We start from the raw sequence: 22840 nt of genomic DNA, 5'->3' as shown, positions 1-22840 counted from the left end.
TCCGCGGTTTCTAGCAGATACTTGGCTTCTTCTCCGAGCTCCCCCTCCGTCGATTCCACAACAAAAGTTAGCTACCACTTCTCCTTGTGAAGGATGACGGCCAACCTATTCCTTGATACAGTATTTCCACTTCGGCACAATGAGCCTTGATCCGGGCGATCTAACACGATCTTCGTCTCCATCCGGCTCCGAAGCATCCCAACCGAAATCTAGAGAAGGGGTGGATGGTATGTCGACCAGCTCTGCGGTGGTGAATATTTACTGACCTTTTTTAGAGATATATAAAAAAGACAAAAACTACCGTCGTTATGCCTCCAGCGTCGACCGAGCGCTCTCTTTGTTCGATACCGCCCTACAGGAATGGGCAGACTACATCTCGTTCCTAAGCCGGTTGTTGAAGGTATATGCAATGCTCCTTTGAACATCTAGCTGCAAATACTCAATGTCTCTTTCGGCTAGGCTCTACAATCTCATCCGCCGTCTCTACCTATCGTTCCAAGTAAAACAATTGTTGCACGAAGATTGGCGCAATGTCTCAACCCAGCTCTTCCATCCGGAGTTCACCAGAAGGCCCTTGAGGTTTACGGCTACATATTCTCTATCCTTAAGGTAAACTTTCTGCATTTGTAGTATTCTCAAACGTATATACTTAGAATGAACCCTTTTAGCCGGATCGCCTGTCTCGAGATCTTGCACTCTACCTACCTGGAATCGCCCCTACGCTGTCGTTCGCGTCGTTGACCGTGCGACCAACTTTTCTCTCCTTGGTCGAAGCCTATATAGTTGATTTGGACCCATCAGCCCTTCGTCCAGCATTAAAATCCATAATACTAGCGTTACTGCCAGGCCTAGAGGAGGAAACAAGTGAAGATTTCGAAACTGCTCTACGGATAGTGAACAAGTTTCGAAATATAAATCTCAAGAAAGACTCTTTGTCAGATTCGAGCCCTGATGCTGGTAGCCAGTACTTCTGGCAATGTCTCTTTCTCGCCTCAATAACCAACCCAAGCCGGAGACATGGTGTGCTTGCGTATTTGAACCGCTATCTTCCCAAACTCGGCGGAGCAAGTCCGTGGTTGATAGGCTCGGAAAACAGCGACATAGACGATGCTTCTGACTTATTTTCCATTACAGACTCCATCGTTACGCCAGAGCCGGGACTGTTAATTCGATGCTTTGCGACAGGTCTCGCTGACGAGCAGCTTCTTGTACAGAGAAACTTTCTGGACCTTCTTGTTACTCACTTACCTCTTCACTCACCCGTACTACAGAAAGGAATCACTCCAAATGATCTCGAGATATTAGTTGCGGCAGCCGCCGGTGTGGTGACAAGGAGAGACATGAGTTTGAATCGCCGTCTCTGGGCATGGTTTTTAGGACCAGACGCGTCCAACGGCGCTCAAGAACAGGGCGAAGGTGATCTACCGTTGTCATCCGGACATGAAGCGAGCCGTGTTTTTGATTACGAAAACGCGAAGTCCCAGTACTTCAGTCGTTTCGGTTTAAAACCCCTCGTTCAAAGCATCAAGGCGATGATAAATCGCAATTCACTTCACCCTCCAGACAGAGCAAAACCGTTCAGGATATCTCTTTCTTTGATGGATCGCTGGGAAGTCGGAGGGCTAGTTGTCCCAGAAATATTCCTCGCAGTTATGCGTAGTGTCCAGCAATATGAACAGCTTGCCTCTTCAACTGCGAATTTCGACGAGGTGTTTAGAAGTGCAAGTGCCTTTTTCGACGGGGTTGAAAGTAGCCTGATATTCTCCGAGCTCCTTTCCCTTGTTCATATTGAACCATCTGTTATTCAAACTCGATCTAACCATGCCATAAATGACCTTAACCTCGCGAATTTTATTATCTCTCATTTCAATATGGCCGAGGAAGAAATGCTTGTTGCCCACGTCCCGCTATTATTCTTGGCACTACTGGTTAAGATGAAAGTTATTTCGTCAAGTACTGAAGGTGGACTTGATTATCACCATATTCAATCTACAGCACTTAACGAGACCTCGCTAATTATCAAACATCTCCTGGAATTGATACCGGACAGAGTATTTCACGATGAAATTGTGAGAGATCCAACTCGAAATGATCAGCCCTTGGAGACCCCCTGGGGCGTTGCCAGCGAAGAGATAGTCAGAACCATACTTGACTTCTATAGGAGAAGTAAAGAAAGTCTCAAATTACCGCCACTGCCCTTCTCCTACCGGGTTCTAGGCGAATTGCTTCTCCGGGAAGCCCAGTTTCTGGTGCTTGCTGAATTGGAATCAGGAGATCACTCCGGTTTGAAAGACCGAGTTAACATATTCATATCCTTACTCAATAAAATCCGCAAATCCCAAGTCGTTAAAGATGGGAACCTCTTCTCTGCCATGTATCGCAAGCTGGCCGCCAATTCTGGTACGGAATTACCTTTTGTCATGATTTCATCTATATGCTCTATTGTGACGACTCTCTACTCCATCCATGGGCCCGGATTCTATGTTTCTTATGAGCAGGTATCTGATATTATCCCACCGTTGGTTCAAAAGCTTTGGGCCTTTCTCTCGCCATTGAGCCCTAAATTTCACGTGGAAACGGTTCGATGCCTATGGCTTTTGCACTCCGTGACTTGGCAAGATCATTTGATTGAAGCTTCGATTGCCTCCCTCATGATCGGCGCGGAGGATTCCAATCCATCTCATATCACAACAGTCCAGGAAGCTGAAAAGTTTGTTGTCCTATGGAATCATAGCCAGCAAGTTAGCATTGATCCTTCAATTGCACGCTCTATTAGCGAGCACCCAACGAATAGTAGTAGTAGTTTAAGAGACCCGAGATCTCTATACCAGTCTTCTATGCTCGATCGCCCGTTATTTATCGTATTGGATTTGCTCTCAGGGGTTGTCAGCGAAGCTTCACTAGTAGTCAAGGAATGGATTTCAGATCTTTCATCTGTGCACAAGTATGTCTGAAATGCAGATTTCTTAATTCTTTTAACCGGCGTTAACGTTAACTGTGTATCTCTTTAGGGTATTTCGCATAATAATATCGAAACTCACCGATCTTTCATACCTCACGGCATTGGATCGCGAAGATACATCCCGGCGTAGCCATCCAGAAGACCCTGGGGATGCAAACCAGTGTCGATATCTATTCGAGACTGCTTCCGGTGCAATAGCCTCGTTGAGTCGGATGGGATGGTCTACATTAATGACAAACACCGCTTTGGACCTTGGTAAACGCCGTGATAGCTCTGAAGCTGATGGTAAGTTCGACCATATCAAATATTGGGTTCAAAAAATAACAGTGATACATCTAGATGATGCCCAGAGCCTAAGTATTCAGGCCACTTTAATACATCTTGCTATTCGAGCCCTCTCACCACGCATAACGGCTTCCAGAGAGCTACATCCTGAAGAAGAGCGGATGCAATTGGCGGTTTTTACCGTAATGCGCCAACTTTTGACGGGACCAGGTGCTAGGCAACTCGTTGAGATGGATTTGGACGGTTTCCTAATTGATCAGTTATTCTTCTCCTTGGACCATAACAGGGGTAGTCTCCAACCTGTTATGATCGACACCTTGTTAGTTGCTTTGAAAATCCGATTCTCTCATCAATTTTTAGAATCGCACATTCCTTCGTCTAACAGACGAAGGAAATCATCTCTCGACGCTCTTCCAAATCTCTCTCGCATATCGCTAACGGGCGAGAAATCTGAAAAGGAGCTACGAGGCGCTACAACTCCCTTGCCGTCACCACAATTATTAGAATGTTTGCTGAAAGGGCTCAGTTCCACCTCCTCGCTAAATGCTGTGCAGAAATGGGTGCAACTCCTTGCGGAGTGCCTACCATTTTACTCCGGGGCTATTTTCCAAATCTTGTTGACGTTAGTAGAGTGTCTATGTCAACGGATAACTGCCTCGTATAATGAGCTCCAGCTTGTGTTCAAGCAAACCAATGGATCTCTCGGGGAGCGTTCGGAGCACGTCACCATTGCTTTACTTGGCGGGTTGGAGAATTGTATTGCTGTGGCTCATGAACGCCTACTGCTCGAGGAAGAGAGTGTTTCCCCCGTAAAAAGTCCAGACCAACCCCAAGGATTTTTCGGAACCATGGTTTCCGGTGTGTTCGCTTCGGAGGGGAACCAGGCCCGGAGCGCTACTGCTAATGACAGATTGACTGTTCTTCTTTGCTTTCAAGATACTGTCCGGCTATGCTTCTCAATCTGGTCGTGGGGCAACATTCGACGCCATAGCAACTCACAGGACCCGGAATCAATTTCTTCTTTCCAATATACCTCGTTGAGAATGAGAAACCGATCGCGGCGTATATTAGAGCATCTGTTTAACGCCGAAGCCTTGGATTGTCTGGAGACATTAGTCCAACTATGGCACAATGCAGTCACAGCAGATGACATGGCAGAAGCTCGATCAGTGTTTAATCTACTTCATACGCTAGATGGATCACGACCAAAAATAACCATTCCAGCCATATTCAATTCCATCTACAGCCGAACCGACCCCACTGCGCTGGAACCTAGTCGCAAGTCAGTTATGACCTCTAGGCTATCCGAGGCAAATCTAGTTACGTTTCTCGTGACGTATGCTAGATCACTAGATGATGATGTGTTGGACGAGATATGGACGGATTGCACCACTTTTCTTCGGGATGTATTAGCTAACCCGTTCCCTCACCGACAAATCTTGCCACGACTGATGGAATTTACTGCAATTTTGGGTGAGAAGATGGAGCGGACTACTTTTGGTGATGACAGGCGAGCGAGGAAGGATCTTGGGGTAAGTTGTAATATAGCCGTAATTTCTTAAAATTTGGTTGAAGCTAACTATGTATATGTAGGATTTATTCCTACGCCTCCTAATAGCGATACTCACTAGCAAACCATTAGGTTCATCACAAGAGCCCACCTCATCATCGCGGCAGCTGGCAGATAGCGAGCGTGCATCGAGGCCTTCTTCCAAAGGCCAACAGTTCGTTGGGCCTGATGATACAGTTGGCATCCTCGCATCAGTGATGCCTGCCTTGGTTACCACTCTAGGGGAAACAGACAGGATATCCACTGCAATGTCAAATATTTCGGCGAACGTAATAGCGCCGCTCTTCCATTCGAGACTGTTCCCCCAAAATGTGAACAAAAGCGTCCTTGACCTTCTCCAGCAGATGTCAAAGATTCCTGTTGCCTCTAAATACTGGCGGAAAGATGTGGGCGACGCGTTCAACGACATCAAATTCTTCACGACAAAACTTGGGCTTGTGCGGTCGAACTGGCTTGATTTGCTTCGCCATTGGGTCCTGACAGACAAAGAACGATTGCCCGACGTGTACTCTCGCCTAACAACCCCAACATCCGCCGGTATAATGTTTGGCGTAGGTGCTACAGCTGCACGACTTGAGGCTGACCGCAAGGCCCAGCTGAATTTACGCAGACTAGCCTTGCTAATATTAGCCGCTAACGAAGACCATTTCGGTGCAGAACTCGCAAATGTCCACCAAAAGCTTGAAGATCTGTTAACAGCTACTCACATATCTTCCCCTTCTTCCGTAACACGAGCGGAAGTATATATGGTGCTCAGAGCCCTAGTCTTGAAAACCTCCGCCATCCACCTTGCATCCTTCTGGCCGATGATAAACAGCGAACTCCACGATGCGATTTCAGCCCTTGGCTCAGGCCAACAGTCCGAGACTCATAACCCTTACTCACTCCTACAGGCTTGCAAACTCCTTGAAACTCTCCTCCTAATTGCACCGGACGACTTCCAGCTCCAAGAATGGCTATTTGTTACCGATACCATTGATGCTGTCTATCCGCCGGACCAGTGGGAGTCTGTTGCTCTCGCAGATGGAATCGCACGCAATCTAGGTACAACCACGAGCAGAAACAGCATTGACCGCTCGCCAAAGAATGGCCTTGGAAATGGGAATGGAAATGATGGTGATGACGATAGTGGCCGTGACGGGTATAAAAAGGCGTGGCTTAATTCGGAGCTGAGCCGGGAGACGGCCAAAGACGAGATAGTTGACACGGTACTCAGGCCATTCTTCGATCGGTTGAGTATACATGCATTTGAGAGCACATATAGCCTGGGGGTTCCTGATTTGGAAGGCTGTAAAGACGATCTGCTGGCAGATCTGTTCAATGAGTTCACGGTGGTGAATTAGAATTGAGTGCTTGTGCACTGCACTGATGTGCCCTGCTCTATGCCCTGCTCTTGGATGTGTTTATACCGTCCACTGTTTTCATGTTGTCATAGTCTGGAACTTATATTATAATTAAATATCACATATGTAACCAATACGCTGTATCTGCTTTTATGCTATTTGTGATGGGTATTTATGTATAACTAGACATTTCAACCTTCTTGATTCATATTCTTCCTACCATTCTAGCCACGTGAAACATTTTTCCTAGTGCCGCGTCCCTCGTATCTCAACATGTACATGTACGGAGTACAGGTAATATTAATATTATTAATAATGTATGTACTCCGTACTCCGTAACTACAGTGCTACGTACAGTACATATGCTTGTAGCTCAACTCCCTGTACGAGGAGAACCTAACGACATTGTCACTCACTGTATGTACTGTACATGTACTGTACTTTGTCGAATCTAAAGTCAACTGGCCATTGAGCATTCAGGAACCAGGGTTGGTTTTAAGGGGCAATTTCACTAGAGAAAAACAAAACAATGAAAATGGGCTAAAAGAAGAAAGTATAGAAAATAAAAGTCGACGTCATAAATTCCTTCTTCTCTTTACTCACCGTCAAATGAATTTCATAATACTGGCCAAGACTAAGAATTATTGAACCTCTCATCAGCTCCATATTCTCTGTTATTCCTCCACACCTACGCAGTACGTAAGTTACAGCGTAGCTAAAGCCGCCAAGCTTCTTCCCCAGACAGGAACCTGCCAAACATTGACCTCAACCTTCTTCCAGCCTCGAATCTCTCACACGGCCGCGACACGCTTTCTTCAACGGAAGCGAGGCCTAACCCATATCTATATCTCACGACATTGTGTGTGTGTTTGTGTGTCTTAATCTGCAATCTGCGAATCCTTTCGTTAAAATGCCGCTAGCGTCGGTGTCTTCAACACGAGCAATGTCGCCTCTTTTCCGCCTCACACTCTCCACCCCCCTCGTGCGCCTATCGACACGCAGAGCCCTTTCGACAACGAGACGGTTGCTGAACGGTAATGCCAGCGCAGAGGCAGGGTCGTTACCTGCACAAAAGCCTGTAGGAGCTTTTAGAGGAGGGTGAGTCACCGAACTACCACGTTGAGAGAATGATGCATAGGCACCGCCAACAACAGATCTGGCTAACACGACAGAATTGGATGAAATAATAGGCTATTCGGCTTCCTCTTTGGCACTGCGATAGCGGGTGCCTCGGTATATTACTATATTCTAGATGAGTATAGAGTGTCCAACGAGATGTTGACGGAAGACATCTACGTACGTCAGTGCATTTGAAAATAAAGCCTACAAGATATACCCCGTGCAGATTGGCAAAATCCCCCAAAAGCAAACAGCATAAAAGTGGTCTTGGTGTTTTAGATTTTTGCCCTTGTTCCCTTTGCCTTACTTCCATACATCTCCCCTGCGACAGCTGCTCTTCATTTTTAATTTATTTAATTTTTTATTTTTTATTTTCATTGCTACATTGGAAATAGATAGAAGGACGGAAAGAGGACCAAAAAAATAGACGGAAGCGAAAAAGAGAAAATATTCATAATTTAGACATGGAGAAACGGTGTGGCGGGCTCCTTTTTCCGCGTCATTTAAACTAGAACGAGATGCACGATGGATGTTTTGTTCTCCCAGAACTACGAGCATGGGAAGATTTAAGAACGTTCTATCGTTCTCACTTCTCCTCACTCTATCATTGGCTCCCTTTTAAAACTAATAATGCGTTTAATACCTTTTGCCATTTCATTCCTCTGTTTTCTTTTTTGCTCATTCACAATTCTCGCTCATACCCGTGATTTTTGGAAGCTAACAATATGCCCCCTGTGTGTTGTCCGATGGGGGATCGTATTATAGGCCTTGCAAGCAGCTACGCAACGTCTCAACGCCTACATTACCGATTTGGAGTCCAAAATGGACCAATTGCAGAAGAGGAAATGATGGACTCGTGAGATATGTTTTCTATGAATTTGCCTGGATTCGGTGATGGCCTGATACGTTCTCGGATTTTGCTCACATGCGGCGCCCTTCCCCCTTCTATCTTCCCTCTAAACGTTGGATCAATTCCTGAGACTTGAAATATGCGTCTTTCCATTTCAACTCAATTCAAAGGGCTTGCTATTCATATTACATATCCGATTCAGCTTTGCATGTAACTCCTTCTACTTGGCTCGGTGTTCCGATTTGCATTTCTTCCACCTATCTTCCACCTATCTCCGCAGAAACCTGTAATATTCATTTTGCTTTATAGTCAATACAATAGATTATTCTTTTATCTTCTCCGGTATCATGCGCATATGGGGGGGAGACGGGGGAAATTTCATGACGACTAAAAACAATAAGCGCAGCTGGGTTGCTCTCCATGTGCAAACAAACCAAACATGGTAGACGCGCGGTTAAATATTTAGACCCAACCTTCAAGGTTGCTCATCATCAGTAATCGCGATCGGCTTCCACGGTATAATATGCCCTACAGTACTGATCCAAATGTTCTGGTAGCAGATAACCTGACGTATACGTATTACTCTTCGGCACCCAATGTCAAATAAAATAGAAGTCCTCCCTACCTCATCCTCACACCTCACCCCCGGCTGGGCATACGTCCCAGAGCCTCGCTATGGCAGCTCTGCCCACACCGGGAGGTCTGCTGGAGGTCGAAAACGAGCCGTACGTGATCTTGGGGGCGCTGGAAGGGCAGAGGTGTCATCATCAAGACGAAATACTGCGGTTCTAAGACATCTCGCGGAGCTTGATCGGGAAAATCATAAAGATACACATATTCCGATTCCAACGAAGCAGAAGGGCGCGACAGCGAAAGGTTAGCTTGCTTTTCTACTGAACCCCTTTTTGTGCATTTCAAAGTATATGCGGACGAGAAGGGGGGAAGCCATGATAAACCAGCTAACATCCAGAAAACATAACGACAGACAAACCTAGAGGCAAAACAACCTCCAATGTCCGGCGTATCCTCATGTCCCAAAAAACATTCAGAAATTACCTAGATGATGAAGAAGCCGCGCTAGCCCAAGCCCAAGGTCTGGCAACACAAACTTCCTCGACAATTACAACAGCCGCAGCTGCCACCGCTCGCTCTACCGCACTGAAATCCAGCAAACCCAGCACCCCGCGCACATCATCCCATCCAGCAACACCCAAAAAGGCAGCCAGCACTACAGGCCAACCCTCCGAACCGCCCAGCGCAGCCTCCTCCCGCCCCTCCACTTCAGCCCTACAGAAACAACAACCAAACCAAGAGCTAATCGCCTCGAACTATGATAACGACCCGCTCCTCCGCTCTTACATCCCCCCCGTGCCCTCAGAAAGATTAATGCAACTACTCCTCGCAGAGCCACCACTGTCATACAACGCCTCCCTCGCAACGACAACTCTGCCGGGCCGCAGCAACGCGAACCAAGCAGTTTCCAAACCACCACGACACTTCTGTTCTATATGTGGTTACTGGGGCAGGGTAAAGTGTATCAAATGCCGCGCGCGGGTGTGTGGATTGGACTGTTATCGCGTCCATGAAGAGACAAGGTGTGATCGGTTTTATGCTTAGAGGGGCCTGGCTGCAGAGAGCGAAGTTCCTCTTCTACTCGAGAGCGGCGAACGCCACTTTCATACAATACTACCACTAAGGCGTGCTGACGACTAGCACGGCGTGCACGGTATAGTCTTCAAGAGACGACGATGGGCACCCTCTCTCAATAATATTGAGATAGCAGGGCGGATACGTGGTTTGAAGGTCTAGGAAGGGAACCCAAAAAACTCACACCAAAACCTCTCCCATTACTTCTACCTTGAGGTCCAACCCCGGACTAGGAACTTGATGCGAAGGATTTCCTCCGCACTCGCTACGCTATCCATCAGGAGTTATGGGATATTAATAGCTTTAGAAGCCACCAGCTCAGTTCCATAGCATTTTGGAGCCGCAAGAAACGGTCCATACGGGATTATTTAGATATCAATCATCGTTGGCATGGGTTAAGATTGAGAGCAAGGGCGACTGAAGGCGAAAAAAAGTGGGAATTTCGAGTCGGAATTCAAGAAATCCTGTCCTGCGGGAAAGCAGATATAGTATCTGTGCAGAGCATGGAGACAGACAAAGGCCACAAAAGGCATTAGATATGTGAAATCGCGGAGGTTAAGGTGGCATTAAGGGAGTATTCAATTTGATTGCTGAACGGATGTCACAACCGGCCCGAGGTCATAGAAGTGATTGCACAAGGCGAAATGATTAGAAGCGCAAAAAATGCGCTGTATTATTGGCATAACTTGGTATAATATATATACAATGCAACGAAAATCCGATGTAATGTGTTAAGGAAAATATGAATGAATTAGAAAAAAAATGTATATCCCACATTTCCATCACCTGACTCCATAAAAAGCTTAACACTTCATATTGATTCCCATCCTCAACTCCTCTTCCCGAATCTCAAACATCACCTGCACGCCCACAAATAGGGTCAAGCACGCCCCTACAAGATACACCAGCCCACCCACACTACCAACAATCCCACTAACAAGCCCCTTCAACCCATCAAGCCCCAAAGCAAACCCAACAAGATTCGCTGCCATCATCAGTAAGATGTTGAACACTGTGCCCGCACCGCACAGCACGCGATACGTCGTCGGGCTACCGCGCCACTTATGTGCGGGGAACAATGCGGTGCCAATTATTTCAGGCAGGACGAAGAGAGTGATGAGCCAGCCCCACATGAGCAGGCGGAGGTTGATGTCATGCCACAGCGCGACAAAAGTGAAAACGAGCAGGAAGTTGAGGAGGCCGCGCGCTTTGGCAACAATAGGCGAAGTAGACGCCACAGAATTGTCGTTGCCGTTGCCGTTGCTCGGGTTAGCTTTGGCAGGTCTACTGCCGCCGCCACCTAGCGGCACGTAGAGGTATCTGACGATCCACCGGTTGAAAGAACGGTGCCAGCCGCGCCAGAAAGCGAGAGCTGAGTAATTGTCTGACATACAGCGGACCATGTTTTCGGGTGGGTCAATGCCGTCGATGAGTGCCCAAAGGCGAGCGAAGCGCCAGGGCAAGAGAAGTTTCAGCCAGATGTGGTGCAGGTTGAAGTACCCTAACATGCTGAGCTGGAAAGGCGTGTAAACGGACCAGTTTGGAGAGGATTGGGAGATGGCGACGACGTAGATGTAGTGTAGGATTACTTCCATGCTAAGGAGGGCGAGAAAGAAACGAACTCCATAGAGAATAGTGCGGGATTTCGTAATGGAGGCGGGTGGATAGCGCTGTTGGGAGATATAGTCGTTGAAGGTAATGATGGGACCAGTGAGGTAGAGGGGAGAGTAAAGAGCATAAGCGACGTAGTTTGTCGAGTTGAACGCGCTTCGATGGGCAGGGATAGACACACGATCCCGCTCAGACAGGGCCGAGGGGTCAAGTTGTTTCTTCTTTTGTGCGTCAGCGAGAGGGACCAGACATTATATTCTGTTGGAAACTAAATGACATACCTCCATAGCACTCGCCGATCGATAATCGAGGCTCCAATAATAATCCAGATTAAAGCTTATGAGCCGAAGAACTGTGAGATTGAAAAGAATGTCCCATCTTGGGATCAATCCACCGTAACTGTCAAGCCATTTCCCATAGGAAAGGAGCATACTATCTTCCCCTGCACTTGAGGCAGCAGACGTCGATGTAAATAATCTTGCAATATCTGCGTAACGATACCCATTCGACAATTCATTTGCAAATAATATGGAAATGTTAAAAATCCACGTCGCCGCTGGGATCTTGTCCCGTGGTAGTTTTGTGGCGATATTATAATTAATGGCGAGAATGGCTAGAACCTTGAGAGCTGAAAATCCATGCAAGGCGGCAATGAATACCAGCGCGAAGTAGTAATCAAAAGCGACTCTCCGTTTGAGCCGCAAGTCCGCAGCTACTGAATCATATCCAGCGTTTTCATCATCCTTAATTTTACCAGATTGAGGTGAGGACAAATTCGCGCTTGTTGTCGGAGGAAGGAAGGTGTCAATTGCTCGTCGGAGTAAAGGATGGATCACCAAGAGCAGGGCGAGGTACGGAATGTTATCACGAAAGGTCCCATATTGTGAGTCGGAATTGTCCTTCGCGGGGTCGTCAGCCATTGGTATCGAACAGGAACATGATCTCTCCCGCTCCGTCAAATAAACCAAAGGCGTGTATTGGACTCACGACTTTCCTCCCCATAATCCATCCATCGTCTAAAAGATGCGAGTATTTCGAATACATCGGGTGAGATTCTACCACAGTGGACAAAACAATTTAGCTCAATAACCAATTCCGATGATCTATTTCAAGACCCCAGCGCAAGCGAAACCTCCGCCCACGAAAGCCGAAAAAAGCAGAGGCAACATCTCAAAAAGCCCAAACTCACCCTTCGAAACATCATAAACAGCCTTAAACATCATTGACACCGCAGTAAGAATCACGACGTAGTAGACATAAAACTCGACCGTATTCCACCTTGGCGGGGATGTCGTCAGCGAAGTGCCAGAAAGAGCACTGACCCGGCCTTCTCCCAATTGCGCATGTGTTTGTGTTTGTGTTTGTGTTTCAGTTTGCGCTTTTGCCCAGACCTCATTCCCGCTCCCAAACTCTTTCGAATCCGCGTGTCCTAGAACCCCATTATCCACGGACGCTGTCCGGGGCTCACTAGCAAGGACGGCCTTCAGCGGCGTGTTCGACGGGACAAAGCGCGTGTCAAGAGTATCGAGCGAGTAAAGCCTGCGGAACCAGTAGGCAAGACCCATATTTTCAACGATAGGCAAGAAACTCAGTACTCAGCGCAACCGCTGGGCCAGCAACGGTCGAAGCTAACGGACGCTGGAAGAAAGGGGAGAGTCACAAGAGCCAAGCGGTTGGGGGGGTTAAATGAGGGTGAGGGCTACTATTCGAGGTTTGAGTGGAATTTTCACAAATGAGAGATGAGCTTATCGAGACATGGTTTCTGCGTCTGGAGAATCCCCTTTTTTCAGGGTCTTTAGCAGAGGGAATTGTCGCGATGGGCGGGCGGAGAAGAAGTTATCTCAGCAAGCTCAGACGCTTCTCCAGATATCCATTGCTGTTTTAACACTGGATTGATGATTATGTCATGAGCTAATCTCAAATAAGCAATAAGCTAACCCAAATAGTAAAATCAGGTCATGTGAGTGATGATATCTTGCAAAGCGTCTGAGAAGAAACAGTTCCTGATTGTTAGCAACACGGGAAGGATTTGCTCAGTACCCTGAGTATGGAAGAGAATTCCAACTCAACTTCATAGATTCATCATTTCTGTATCACCTTAGAACCTTAGAATAACAATGTTCTCGCGACGTATCTGATTTTTATATTCATATCTCAAGTTCTTAGGATAGAAGTATCACCTCAAAGTTGACTAGTATGTTTTTGAACACAGGAATTTTGATCCAATTCCTCATACAAAAAAAAGCTCTTAGAAATTCTGAGATCAAAAAATATGATCATTTTCAAGAGTATACATCTATCTTAAATATAGATTTTTTTGAAATATTAAAGAAATATTTCTATTCTTCTTCTCTTTAGCTATAAGCTAAGGTGATTTTCAAATCTCAAAGATATGTGGATATATAGTAATAGAAAGTCAAAGTTAAAGAATCTGAAAAATCCTTGTAAATCTGCTCTGAGCACATGACTTGTATCAAAAGTAGGTTAGTGTCATGCCGGATTAGTTAATAATAATGCTGCAACCCGTTCAAACCGAGCCAGAGGTCTGAGCCCGCTGAGATAAAGAAGAAGCGAGGTTGAAATAGCTGACACGTGATTGACCGAAGCCGAGAATTGGATAGAGTTGCCAGCAAATGCTCCCTGCGTGTGTTCTTTTCCTTGAGTTGCTTTCTTTATGAAAGAATGCTATGCATTTCTGCTATATTATTATTTGCTTTATACATTTCTTAAAGTTGTAACAAACATCTTTCTTGTTTAATAAATTCGTGGTTATCCTACTCTTTGAATATGGCATAGATCTTACCCATCTTTTATACCTCTACGGAGTAGAGGAGTTCAAGGATAGCTGAAATCCTGATTCAATACACCCAATTGTCTCAATAGCATCGGGCTGGAGTTCAATAAAACACTGCCTAGTCACAGAAATTCAGAAAAGGAACTCAAAGAATCTGTACTAGACATTATGATCTCCTCTATCACATTCAGAAACTGTCCATGAAGGTTTTGAGAGATGATCATTTTAATCACCTCACTCACCTAAGCTGCTCAAAATCCCTGACTTGAAAGACTTGGAATTGCGATAGATTCTTAACCACATGGCAAAATTAGGCGTGACCAATTGATTCTATTAACCATGATATTCATTGATAGGATCCCCTTGATACACATTGCCAGCTACATCCATGATAGATCATTGGGAATGGTGCTGAGCTCCTGTTGACCAGTGTCTGTGTGTTTCAAAAAAATTTCGCTTTGATCTGCGTTTTGCTGTGCCATTCATTTATCTCTTGCCTTTCCGCTATGCTTTTCTAGGGAGAAGTCGTCTGCCAGCTTAATAACAACATTTGCAGCGGTTGCAGTCATGCAAATGGCGCCTGTATAAACAACACTCTTGTGACATTGAAACTCTTGGATTCATTTATATTGCAGAAAAACAAGAGTGATGAAAAGAATGAAAAGAGCATCTAATATATAGATATATAGATATATAGAATCAAAAAGCAGCAGCAACGCCCCTCCCACCAAAGGTGAACCAGTAATGCAAAAACTCTCAGAGGAACCCTAATAAAAAAAACCACCCTTTTTCTGGGTTTTTGTAACCGCTCAAAATAAACTTCCCCCGTCCGATAATCTTAAATGATGTTGTCGCCGTTTATTTTATTTGTAAAATGAATGGAGATGAGAGACGGGGTATCACAGAAAAATGCAAGTGTCAAAAAAAAAAAAAAAAAAAAAAAAAAAAAAAAAAAAAAACGACTAGAAAAGAAAAGAAACTACAGGCTTCGCCTAGGCGTGTTCTAAGTTCCCCGGTCGACGATAAGTTATCGGTTTACTGTATTAGTAGAAATGGTGGGTCGTTATTGCCACGGCAGCCAGTCCAGATCAGCGGGCGCCTTGTAGTCGAATTGGCCAAAGCGATAAGAAGATCTCGCCCCGGATTTAGATGACTTCATCCCGTTCCCAGCCAGTGGGCTTGACGATCTCAGCCGACTTGGTAGGATGGGGCCGGTCGGGATTATCGTACTTGGCCGCGTACGGATTCGGATCCACACATTGCTTCAAGTTCGCCAACGTGTGGTTGACTTCGCGATGTTTCGCCTCATCGGCACGGATGTAATATAGCAAGTCGAGAATTGTCCTCTTTCCCTCTGGCATCTTCCAGTATTCGACGGCAATATCCGGAGCCGGCTGATTAGCCCAGTTGGGGAGCTTGCCCGCTTCGAGGTCCTTGATTGCGTGGGTGTATGTCATGACAGCCTCCTCTTCAAGGTATCCGACGAAGCGGTGGCAGGTGCGCGGGGAAATCAGGTAGGAGATGAAGAAGCTGTTGAAAAAGACGCCCTGGGCTCCTAGGACCATTAGTCGCATGAACCATCCTGGCTCTGCGAGTTTTAGGAAGGAGAGCAGGTGCATGCGCTCATTGTAGGCTTCTTCTAAGAGTGTTTCGATCCTGGAACACGAACACAACAGACGGATTAATTAGTCTCGGTGACTTTTGGGGGCACAATCAATGGATTGAAGGCAAGCCACTTACCAGCCGTTATCACGCTTCATGCGTCTCAAGCTACGGAGATGACGAAGCATACCGCCAACCATTCCGGGAACGCCAGCGACTGTTTCCAGGAAAATAAAACGGACGATCCATTTCCTTTCCGTCATCTGGAATTTTTCTGGGATTTCTTTTTCCTGTTTCCCGGCTAAGGGGTGTCTATAGCCAGTTGCGAGATCTGTAGCCCGGCGCAGGGCACGAACGGTGCCTAGGGCAACCCAATCCGACCAATTCTTGGCCTCTCGATGTGCGATGGCGATATCTTTCATTTGTTGTTCAGTGAATCTAAGAAAGAGGAATGGACTTTTTAGTGACTTCTCTTTTCTTGAGTACGAAAATAATATTACAAACGAATTAAAAACAACGATAAACCTACACTGGATGTTTCCATGTCGTCATCGATGCGATAATATGATCCGTTTGCTTCGGAGCAGCAAAGAATTCTTTAATACGCCGACGAGTAGTTGATGTGAAATATCTTGTGTTGCTAGGATTTGAGGCGGCGGTGTAATGGTATAGCATGGGGCTGACTCTCAGGGTGTTCATAGTCGAGGTTGGAGGACGCATCAGGGCGCCTCGCAGCATTGATGGGGCAGAGCAAGTCATTATGATCCTCGTGGGTCCTGCTGAGGTCGAATACATGGTGTGTGTGTAGACAACGAATGGGAAGAGTGTGTATGTTATGATAGAAGAAGTTGCAGTCGTCGACGTACAGTAACTAGGAGGAGTTGATTAGATAGTATATAGAGTGAATCAATGTCGTAGGGAGGAGGAGATCAATCTACCAATAAGACGGGATAATGAACCCGCAGTGACTTGGACGGAGCGAGTTGAGTTGAGATGAGTATCAGTCAGACGAGAAGATTTGGCAAACCCATCCGGTAGTTATAAGTTATAAAAGGGATGAAGTTTTACAAAGGGGCAGCAAATTGGCGAAATAGGCTTTGCCCGGCATCCTTGGCCTGTATGATGACTTCATCAACTAACTAGGGCTTAAATAGGCCTGGCCCCGGCTTTAAAGTCTAAGTGCGCTAGGGTATTTCCCGGAATGTGATCCCGAGTTACGGTACCCGCCCTCTGACTGATGACACTAGTGCTCTGTACTTTAAATGGGTCTAGCATGGCCAACTCCACTGCTCCCGGCCGGGGTTCCACCACGCGCGGGGCCGCCTGGAGCAAGTCCGTCCCCAATCGGCGACAAATCACTGCTCAGGTTGGCTGCTCACATACGCCAAAACCAACATGGGAGGAAATCTTGGGTGGGTTTTGAAATGTCCCGGGCGCCTTGATGATGATGATGATGATGATTCTGCGACAAATCCTTTCCAAGACAAAGGCTGACAACTGCCCCGGACTGAGCTCGCAACGATGGCAAGTAAGTTAAGTTACTAGCGGGAAGGCCAATTCTCCAGCATCAACTAACTACCATAATAAGCTAGTCCACTTTTCCAAGGTTTTGCCTATGCCTTCTTTCCAAGCCCCCGGGAACTGCCGGCAGCTTCTATCGTACGGAGTAGGCAGGAAGGAATCCACTACAAAGAAAACTAGTAACAAAGGGCAACAATAATAGCAAAAGCGTTAGATGAAACATGCATTATTCTCGATATCTTGCGGAGAATTTTCGGAGGCAATATCAAGAAATCCCATGACCAATGAACGGTTGCAATGTCAGTGTTTATATATGACTCATACCATTTTATAGGCTTTGTTGGCGCTTGTTGTTCTGTATTTAATTTTTCCTAATTCTCATGCACAGCGCTTAGTTGGTATCAAAGAAGCTCTTCAGTATTATTTTAGTTCCGATATTCTCCGACAAGCTGAGGTCACACTCCAGCAATCGAAATTTATTCACCGCAAGAGACCAGCAGGGAACAGAGCTGGTTGGTTACAACTCAAATGCACACGGTATAAAATTTGCGCTTCTCTTCGCCAATAATAATAATAATAATAGATGTGGACGCCACCGTCACCGTAGCGCTCGCCACAGCGAATAATTATTAATAGGAGAAATTTACGCATCAAAAGGTGACATCTTGTTCCATGCAAAGTGCACTAACTACGCTGTTCCTGTAATAATAAAAGGCATTTATTTTTATGTGGGCCTGGCCAGACTGATGAGAAACGGAATAATTATTATTAATATTAGTTAGATCTTGAGCCACCAACTAGCACCAACTAGTACTACAGCGTATGTTATGTGGAATCACCTGCATTATCGTCATCGCCATTAATATAACTACAGAATAGCTCGTAACGCCTTAAAGCCCTCGGCCAAAAGAATCTTGGCGGCGGTATTTGTTGACTGAAAACCACCTCCGTCAGGCAGGAATAGAAACAAATGAAATCGGCTTCGAGGAGTCATATCCGTTGGACGTAAATTGTCTGATTTATTTTAAAAACAACACATTTAACTTGTTCGAAGGAGCTCGAAAGAGCTATGCTCTCGAGTATAGCCTCATCCTAGTTTCACAGAAAGAGAAGGTTACCATAAGCTCTATCTAACCTCATAGCTATACCCTTATGTATGATGACGTCGATTAATGTTGCTGTTATGCAAATAGACGCCTCAAAAAGCCGCGTTACACTGCATGCATGCATGCATGCATGCCATGCAGACATGGGTAGAGTCTGGAAGGGTGGCAAGCGGTTCGTTCAAGCAAAGCTCCCCATCTCTCGTACAGGACATGATTCAGTCAGGTAAGACAGATTATTCCAGCGACCAAGTACATATTTACTAGTTAACAGTTCTTCTGGAATGGAAAGCAACTCTGCTTGTTCCTAATTCCACCTCCCTGGTTGACTACCCTCGCCCTTCTTCGTAATCTTAAAAAAAAAAAAAAGTTCATTTGTCAAGCAGCTCAGGGTAAAGTTTAAAAAGGGAAAAAGAAAACCCCATTTTTACAGCATCAAATTATTTAACCGCGAGTCACGACAAAAGACTCTTCTCCATCCTTCAAATCAATCTCCGAATGCTCCAGCTTGACCACACGTGCAAATTCGGGGCCCCGGCTTAGGTCTTTGAGTAGGTTCGAAAGCGCGGGCTCATCTCCTTGTGCCTCACCCTCTACCTATGCAGGTTCATTCGAATGTGTAAGTAGGTCAAATATGCATGCACAAAATGTGTTTTATGCTCTGGTGGGGTAGATTAACGAATAAAAAAAATAAACATTTAAAGAGGAGAAGGGTGCACTGCTGGCATTTAAAATAGGAGGAGGGGGGTTCCAGCCAACCTTTCCATCACGGGTATTCTTTACCCATCCAGTTAAGCCGTAGTTATTTGCATTCCGCTGGGTGAAATCGCTAGGTTCGGGAAAGTTCATCATTCAGCATAGCCTTATCTCACCTCAAAAACAGAAAACAGAGCCGAACAAAAAGTATAGAAACTCATAGAAATAGGGGGGGAAGATGGGTGGGGGGTTTATTAATTTTCCATACCGGAAGAAGACTCCTAGCAAATACAAAAGTCCAGCAGGGTTGGTTAAATAAACTACTGGTAACAGAGCAACGGAGCAACGGGGTTGGGGTGGAAGGCTAAAGAGAGATTGGATTTTATACGTGCCTTGGACCTTGCCGTGGACTCGAAATGAGATCTGGATCATGTCAGTTGTGTGTGTTGTTTACCCTCGGCGGGCGCATTATTTGTAGAATAGTAGATTATATAAATGAAACTCCATACTCGTTTCGACATGATGCAATTCGAGATCCCTCCGGAATAAAAAGCGTGAACCCGGGCTGGATTGATAGTTATCCTTGAAAACTGCACCGTGATAGAATCAAATATATTGATGTTAAAATAAACGGGGTGCTGGGTCTTCAATTCGCTGCCAAGCCTTGAGAGTATGCTGACTAAGTGCAGAGGTTGCACGGTCCTAACTCTATTTGAACACGGTCACAATCACGTGTTTCTGGGAATTGTGTTCTGTCCGCGCTAGTCCCAAGACAGTTAATTTCCAATAAATGGCTTGGCATTGGCTGTTCCGAGGCAGAAATGAAAAGGGGCTTGTATTATATTATATTATATATATATACGAGTCAGCAGCAACGAGAATCAACGTCTATACGATACGGATAGGGATAGGAAATATGGATATAGATATAGACAGTTTACAAAGAAGGACCATTTGAATTTGAATGCAGCGTTTATTGACTGCTGCACGAAAAACCGACCGGTTGCTATGTTGGATGCCTGAATCATTGTCCGGCAGCCACACCCAGCGCTATTAAATATTACTATGCTTGATTGATTTTAGCCCCCCCTTTCATCTCAAACACGCCCAACCAACATTTCTCTCTCCAACAAAACATCAACAAATACATAAATAATAATAAGCCTCAGCAACATAACATGGAACAAGAGGCTTAATCACCAGGAGAAAAACTCATTATATTTGTTAAATACCCTTAAATATCATCTAGCTTATAACTTGCATTCATTTTTTGTTAAACCCGCAATTCCTAGTTCTTCCGGTTTATTTATTTGTTTATTCATATCTGTTTTATTCTATCCGAACGATTTGCGAACTTAGCCCCGCCTCTTTCTATATACACATTTCATTTCCCTGCAACCCATATTCCGCCCTACCAGAAAACAGGGCTCGTTTGATCAGGAAAGGAAATAATGGCCTACCAAGGCGACCGGGTGTCCTATCCAAACGCGGCCACTCGAGACCGAGACCCCTCCCGCTCCCCCTCCCTCTCGCCCACGCCAGCCATCTCCTCTTGCCCTTCGCCCGACCGCACCTTTTCCACCATATCAACCGTCTCATCCGTCTCCAATTTCTCCGGCGATGCAAAATCATCCGTGTCCACTTCCTCGCGCAGACGAGGATACATACGACCCCAGGGCGTGGAATTCGCCGAATCCGCAAAGAACCGCGAGAGCGTCATGAGCCTAGGCAGCATCGCGCATTTGCAGTATTATTTTGCGAGAACGGGCTTGCTGGATGGTAAAGGCGCGCAGTTTGCCAAGGCGAACCACAAGAAAAACGGTGAGCAGCAGAAGCAGGAAATTCCCAAGCTGATGCTGTCGCAGCAGCCGCAGCTGGGCGAGGAGTTTGTTGAGAGCCCCATCGAGGATATGGGTGGCGGGTATGATGAGCTGGGAGATGAAGAGTGGGATGAGAATGAGCCTATCATGTTGCCGCCGACTGTTAGCACATACAGTATCCGCAACCACTACATACCTCCGCCTCCGGACTTGGAGTCGTTGAGGAGGGAGCTGCAAACTGCGTTGGCAAAGGCGCGGTTTGTGTTGACGGCGGCAAAGGAACAATTGACTCCGCAATTACTGTCGCCGACACCGAGAGATCGCTCGCCAGATGGCCTATCGGAACCGGAGGATGAGGCCACCACCTCGGAGACGCCTACGGCAGCCAAGTCCCCGCGGGGGTGGCACGAGATTGAGGGCATGCATATTTTGGATGTGGTCACGCTTGCCATCCGTGCTGCGAAGATATACTACACGGCGCATGAGAATCCGGAGCGATTGGCGACCATCAAAAGTGAGCGGAAGATACGGGAGGAGTTACTGGAGATTTTGGAAGTTTTGAAGAAGTGGGCTACAAGGAATTTTGTAGGTGGGTTGAAGGATGAGGAACGGGCGACTATTCTCGCGTGGATTACTGAGGTTGGTGAAATGCTTGATGAAGAGCGGAAGCTCGAGGAGAAAGAAATGCAAAGGCGGTCGAGCTTCATCTGGGCCAATGGGGAATGGGGTGGAAGAGAGCATGAGCAAGCGGGATCATTTCTCCAGTGCCTGGAGACGAGCAATCGACCATTACCGGCCTGGGACTCTGCGGAGACGAATCCACTCCCAACACCTCTCCTCGAGCGTCTAAAGGACGGCAGGGACCTGATCAGATTCCACAACGAGGCCGTCAAACTCTCGCACCGCCAATTTGGCGAGATTAAATCGTACCATGAAAATGTTGCCAAACCATATCGGCTGGCTGATAACTTGCGGTATTGGATCAAGGCGGCCGAAATCCGGTGGGAGATCAAGCTTGAGATGGATGTGATGGCAGTGGTCAATGGCGGGGACGACGAGGCATGGAGAAAGTTTGACACGGCGCTGATGACCTGGTGTAAGGGCGTTCGAGAGGAGCTGGTGCGCGATTGGAAGGAGAAAGGCTCCCGTACTATGACACAGCCCCTAGAATCGACATCCCCCGCGGACTCCGGGACGGCACCGGCCGTCCAAGGGCTTGGGATTGACGCGTTGTAATCATAATTATGGTAGGCAGGCAAATGTGCACAGGAGAGGCAAAAACGCGGCGTCAAAACTCTTTTCTCTCCCCGATCTTTTGGTTTTATAATTTTTATTATTACTATTTTGATTTTTGATTTTTTACGAGATTCACGATGTTTAACTGGTACCGCTTTGGCCTCCACAGGTGTCTTCTCATTTGATACCCTTTTCTTCTTCTTCTTCTTCGTTTATATATATACATATCATATGGTGTTTTGCTTCTCACGCGCTTAGCTGCTGCGACGCTGTCAGTTACTTGATGCACACCACGTTTGAATCATTTACTGTCGCCGGCACCGACCCCTCCTCCTCTCCCATCACATTCCTGGGAATCTCGGTTGTATTTGTCTATTGGAGTAGAACCCCTGCGGAATCCCGCCTGTTATATAATATACATACATAGATTGAGCGGACAAATATGTCCATGAAATGATTTAACATGACCGATATATTGTTGCTCTGGAATATTGAAGCGTCGTTTTATATATAAATCTGGTTTCCGGATGAAAATATGTATCTGGATATAAATATAAACATAAAACCTATGCTTTTTCCAATATTTACTATTTTTGCAGCAAGATAGAGTTGGTTTGGTGCCAATAATTAAATATCCAGGGGCTAGTCGATAAATAAATGGTACGGTACCTTGACTTGTAG

The 22840-nt window shown here is 46.1% G+C and overlaps 7 protein-coding genes across 8 annotated transcripts; 4 read left to right on the top strand and 3 right to left on the bottom strand.

The window, feature by feature from the left end:
- Nucleotides 1-7: 7 nt before the first annotated feature.
- BDBG_05500 (dopey) lies at nt 8-6449 on the top strand. The gene is made up of 7 exons (XM_031722192.1): nt 8-227; nt 276-400; nt 460-609; nt 669-2944; nt 3012-3247; nt 3302-4779; nt 4841-6449. The coding sequence occupies exons 1-7, from the start codon at nt 140-142 to the stop codon at nt 6158-6160; spliced, it is 5673 nt and encodes a 1890-aa protein (XP_031579013.1). The 5' UTR covers nt 8-139; the 3' UTR covers nt 6161-6449.
- A 77-nt stretch (nt 6450-6526) lies between these two features.
- BDBG_05499 (uncharacterized protein) lies at nt 6527-8474 on the top strand. Its single transcript, XM_031722191.1, has 3 exons — nt 6527-7258; nt 7351-7456; nt 8045-8474. The coding sequence occupies exons 1-3, from the start codon at nt 7071-7073 to the stop codon at nt 8126-8128; spliced, it is 378 nt and encodes a 125-aa protein (XP_031579012.1). The 5' UTR covers nt 6527-7070; the 3' UTR covers nt 8129-8474.
- A 111-nt stretch (nt 8475-8585) lies between these two features.
- Nucleotides 8586-10704, top strand: BDBG_05498 (HIT finger domain-containing protein). Its single transcript, XM_031722190.1, has 2 exons — nt 8586-9005; nt 9115-10704. Exons 1-2 carry the CDS (start codon nt 8726-8728, stop codon nt 9744-9746), a joined length of 912 nt encoding a protein of 303 aa, XP_031579011.1. The 5' UTR covers nt 8586-8725; the 3' UTR covers nt 9747-10704.
- On the bottom strand, nt 10145-13776 carry BDBG_05497 (glycerol:H+ symporter). Its single transcript, XM_031722189.1, has 4 exons — nt 12577-13776; nt 12375-12442; nt 11669-12286; nt 10145-11608 (listed from the first exon to the last, which is right to left on the bottom strand). The coding sequence occupies exons 1-4, from the start codon at nt 12950-12952 to the stop codon at nt 10580-10582; spliced, it is 2091 nt and encodes a 696-aa protein (XP_031579010.1). The 5' UTR covers nt 12953-13776; the 3' UTR covers nt 10145-10579.
- A 273-nt stretch (nt 13777-14049) lies between these two features.
- On the bottom strand, nt 14050-17865 carry BDBG_05496. Of its 2 annotated transcripts, XM_031722188.1 has the most exons (4): nt 16722-17374; nt 16313-16654; nt 15922-16221; nt 14050-15837 (listed from the first exon to the last, which is right to left on the bottom strand). In XM_031722188.1, the coding sequence occupies exons 2-4, from the start codon at nt 16576-16578 to the stop codon at nt 15327-15329; spliced, it is 1077 nt and encodes a 358-aa protein (XP_031579009.1). In that variant the 5' UTR covers nt 16579-16654; nt 16722-17374; the 3' UTR covers nt 14050-15326. The 2 variants fall into 2 exon arrangements, with proteins under 2 accessions (XP_031579009.1, XP_002623988.1); XM_002623942.2 differs by having other exon boundaries at nt 14133-15837; nt 16313-17865.
- Nucleotides 17866-18077: 212 nt separating this feature from the next.
- Nucleotides 18078-19923, bottom strand: BDBG_05494 (acylphosphatase). Its single transcript, XM_002623940.2, has 5 exons — nt 19613-19923; nt 19496-19526; nt 19372-19384; nt 19167-19236; nt 18078-19004 (listed from the first exon to the last, which is right to left on the bottom strand). Exons 1-5 carry the CDS (start codon nt 19622-19624, stop codon nt 18852-18854), a joined length of 279 nt encoding a protein of 92 aa, XP_002623986.2. The 5' UTR covers nt 19625-19923; the 3' UTR covers nt 18078-18851.
- A 274-nt stretch (nt 19924-20197) lies between these two features.
- On the top strand, nt 20198-22712 carry BDBG_05493 (uncharacterized protein). The gene has a single exon (XM_002623939.2). It carries the CDS (start codon nt 20555-20557, stop codon nt 22157-22159), a length of 1605 nt encoding a protein of 534 aa, XP_002623985.1. The 5' UTR covers nt 20198-20554; the 3' UTR covers nt 22160-22712.
- The last annotated feature ends 128 nt before the right edge of the window (nt 22713-22840 follow it).

The sequence above is a fragment of the Blastomyces gilchristii genome, assembly GCF_000003855.2.
Source record: "Blastomyces gilchristii SLH14081 genomic scaffold supercont1.11, whole genome shotgun sequence".
Classification (NCBI taxonomy): Eukaryota; Fungi; Ascomycota; class Eurotiomycetes; order Onygenales; family Ajellomycetaceae; genus Blastomyces; species Blastomyces gilchristii.
Note: the sequence above shows the minus strand (reverse complement) of the source record. Positions and strands in the feature narration are given on the sequence as shown.

What these genes read in the sequence shown, in the direction of transcription:
- BDBG_05500 (XM_031722192.1), top strand. Translation starts at nt 140, where the DNA reads ATGAGCCTTGATCCGGGCGATCTAACACGATCTTCGTCTCCATCCGGC. An exon ending in ATCTAGAGAAGGGGTGGATG is followed by an intron (nt 228 to 275) that starts GTATGTCGACCA and finishes GACCTTTTTTAG; the next exon opens with AGATATATAAAAAAGACAAA. An exon ending in TCCTAAGCCGGTTGTTGAAG is followed by an intron (nt 401 to 459) that starts GTATATGCAATG and finishes TCTTTCGGCTAG; the next exon opens with GCTCTACAATCTCATCCGCC.
- BDBG_05499 (XM_031722191.1), top strand. Translation starts at nt 7,071, where the DNA reads ATGCCGCTAGCGTCGGTGTCTTCAACACGAGCAATGTCGCCTCTTTTC. An exon ending in GTAGGAGCTTTTAGAGGAGG is followed by an intron (nt 7,259 to 7,350) that starts GTGAGTCACCGA and finishes ATGAAATAATAG; the next exon opens with GCTATTCGGCTTCCTCTTTG. An exon ending in TGTTGACGGAAGACATCTAC is followed by an intron (nt 7,457 to 8,044) that starts GTACGTCAGTGC and finishes ATCGTATTATAG; the next exon opens with GCCTTGCAAGCAGCTACGCA.
- BDBG_05498 (XM_031722190.1), top strand. Translation starts at nt 8,726, where the DNA reads ATGTCAAATAAAATAGAAGTCCTCCCTACCTCATCCTCACACCTCACC. An exon ending in GAAGGGCGCGACAGCGAAAG is followed by an intron (nt 9,006 to 9,114) that starts GTTAGCTTGCTT and finishes ACATAACGACAG; the next exon opens with ACAAACCTAGAGGCAAAACA.
- BDBG_05497 (XM_031722189.1), bottom strand. Translation starts at nt 12,952, where the DNA reads ATGGGTCTTGCCTACTGGTTCCGCAGGCTTTACTCGCTCGATACTCTT. An exon ending in GGATTATGGGGAGGAAAGTC is followed by an intron (nt 12,287 to 12,374) that starts GTGAGTCCAATA and finishes GACCCCGCGAAG; the next exon opens with GACAATTCCGACTCACAATA. An exon ending in GATCGGCGAGTGCTATGGAG is followed by an intron (nt 11,609 to 11,668) that starts GTATGTCATTTA and finishes GACGCACAAAAG; the next exon opens with AAGAAACAACTTGACCCCTC.
- BDBG_05496 (XM_002623942.2), bottom strand. Translation starts at nt 16,578, where the DNA reads ATGTATTCGACCTCAGCAGGACCCACGAGGATCATAATGACTTGCTCT. An exon ending in ACGACATGGAAACATCCAGT is followed by an intron (nt 16,222 to 16,312) that starts GTAGGTTTATCG and finishes CCTCTTTCTTAG; the next exon opens with ATTCACTGAACAACAAATGA. An exon ending in ATGAAGCGTGATAACGGCTG is followed by an intron (nt 15,838 to 15,921) that starts GTAAGTGGCTTG and finishes TTCGTGTTCCAG; the next exon opens with GATCGAAACACTCTTAGAAG.
- BDBG_05494 (XM_002623940.2), bottom strand. An exon ending in AGAATACCCGTGATGGAAAG is followed by an intron (nt 19,005 to 19,166) that starts GTTGGCTGGAAC and finishes GAACCTGCATAG; the next exon opens with GTAGAGGGTGAGGCACAAGG.
- BDBG_05493 (XM_002623939.2), top strand. Translation starts at nt 20,555, where the DNA reads ATGGCCTACCAAGGCGACCGGGTGTCCTATCCAAACGCGGCCACTCGA.